The sequence below is a fragment of the Lottia gigantea genome (assembly GCF_000327385.1).
Source record: "Lottia gigantea unplaced genomic scaffold LOTGIsca_3072, whole genome shotgun sequence".
In the NCBI taxonomy this organism is placed as follows: Eukaryota; Metazoa; Mollusca; class Gastropoda; family Lottiidae; genus Lottia; species Lottia gigantea.
In genome coordinates, this window is record NW_008709019.1 from 1 (window position 1) to 2,167 (window position 2,167).

General features: G+C 36.9%; 1 protein-coding gene across 1 annotated transcript; it reads left to right on the forward strand.

Moving 5' to 3' along the window:
• Nucleotides 1-22: 22 nt before the first annotated feature.
• LOTGIDRAFT_176743 (hypothetical protein) lies at nucleotides 23-1,118 on the forward strand (the record flags this gene model as incomplete). Its single annotated transcript, XM_009057637.1, has 2 exons — nucleotides 23-420; nucleotides 1,067-1,118. 2 exons carry the CDS (start codon nucleotides 23-25, stop codon nucleotides 1,116-1,118), a joined length of 450 nt encoding a protein of 149 aa, XP_009055885.1.
• Nucleotides 1,119-2,167: the final 1,049 nt, after the last annotated feature.

The following is a 2,167-nucleotide window of genomic DNA, read 5'->3' on the forward strand; positions in this document are numbered from 1 at the left end:
GTCATCAGTTCTGGAACAACCAATGGAACATCTTGTAACTACGTCATCAGTTCTGGAACCACCAATCGAACATCATGTAACTACGTCATCAGTTCTGGAACCACCAATTGAACATCATGTAACTACGTCATCAGTTGGGGAACCACCAATTGAACATCAAACAACTGAGTCAACAGTTCTCGAGCATTCAGTCAGAATTGACTCAACTACGTCATCAAGTCGAGAACAGCAAATGTCAGAAAATAAAAACTCCGACGACGACAAGAAAAGTTCGAATGAAGATCAAGATGATGTTAGCCAATCGTCAACACCCGACAGTAAAACAACTGATTTGGACGACCTTACTACTGTTAGTTTGGACTGGGATTCCTTCAAACCGGACGAAACTTCTCCAATGACAGCCTCGAGTTCGTATCGACAGTAAGTCTAATGAGTTAGGGGATTCATTAGACCAATGTTTGATACGGTAATGAAGTGAAACGTCTTGCGCATAACGATCACTAGAAAGTATTAAGAAGTTGATGTAGAAGATCTGTTCGTGGGATACTATGGGTCGAGTGATCAGTTATGATAACAAGAAAAAGCGTTGCCTTGTCGTTGGTGTATGGCCTCGACCAGGGTTTTGTTTAAGAGCATCTAGGGCGGCGCATGCGTGTGTCAAGTGACAAGCTATGGAATGTATTTGAGACATTTTGGACCCTTGTCAAACATTGTAAAGGGTATAGTGTTGTAACCCAGATCATGTGTTTTTGTGTAAAATATTTAATTTTTGTTTGTTGACGTGGATCAAAGTCTGGTGGTTGAATTGTGAAAAAAGGGGTATGTTTTAAATCACAGCCGTTTCTACCGCCCCATCCGCTAAAAGTATTGTTTATTTCAAGGATCGCAGATTATATACTACGAAACGAAACATTTTGAATTTGGCGGAAAATGTATTATTGTTATTTGGATCATGTGCTGAATCAAAAGAAATAATTTTAGAAAAGAAATATTTATTGTTTCGTTTCATTTCAAAATCCGTGATTTGACGACATCAAAAATTTTTCGACAATGTTTCGTTTTTCAGTATGAATCTACGATCCTTAAATTGGAATAAACAATACGTTATACCATTGTAGGCCTATATATTGTACATAATTAGCCTAACCTCTATTTTGTCTTTTTTGGGAGGGGGAGGGGTTTGGGGGGGGGAGGGGTTAGGGTTAGGGTTAGGGTTTAGGGTTAGGGTTGGGGGTTAGGGGGGGAAGGGGGGTGGTAGGTAAAATTCATTATTTAAAAATAATGTTATTTTGAGTATAAGGATATTGCGGTTCGGATCGTAGCCTATTGTTTATTCTTTTCAAATCGTGTTTCTAGTAGCTTCATTTATTATTCTCTAAATGTCGGAAGAAATAAACTACATTCAGTCATTATAAATTCATGTTAACCTAACCTTGAAATATTACAATAAAAAATAGAAATATATTTATAGCTCCCATTGTTATTTTGAATCACGCTTGTGTCATTTTTTTTTTTTGTCCAAATTGTTACATATTAGAAATAAATCAGATAAAAACGTTAAAATCCATAGTTTGTAGAGTCTTTATTCCAAGTTAAGGTGGAAATAGACGATGTAGGTGTCCAGTGCGAATCTTGTTTCACTGTGTCCGACCCGTACGCCGTGTGTTCACTTCTTCTATTTTCTAGTGTATCGATCATTCCCACCTTTAAACGAACACTACCTCTTAATAAACAAAAATATAAAATTCTTAAACTTGGCTAATAACAGTATTATATTCATTGGTGGACTTACGTGGTGTCATACATATTTAACAGAATCCATTATAATCGGATATTGAACGAAATTTAAATTTTAGGTTTAATGTAAGAGGTAGTTTGTTTTAAATAAAGCTGAAATGACTGAACGACAGTCAGTATCAAGGAGAGGGGTGGGGGGTGACGTAGTGCCATGGGCCATAAAAATAAGAAATTTATTATACTTCCACTTCCAACTTAGTTAGTGCACTCTTAATTTACAAAAGGGCGCCGGGGTGCTCGGATTATCTATATTTACGGAGAAATGAAGGAATTGGGAATGTAACTCGAGTAGTTACTAGACATCGAATCGAACGCACCTATATTTTCGTGTAAAAACAAGTAGGCCTACAGTCCTTGATAGAAACCACTA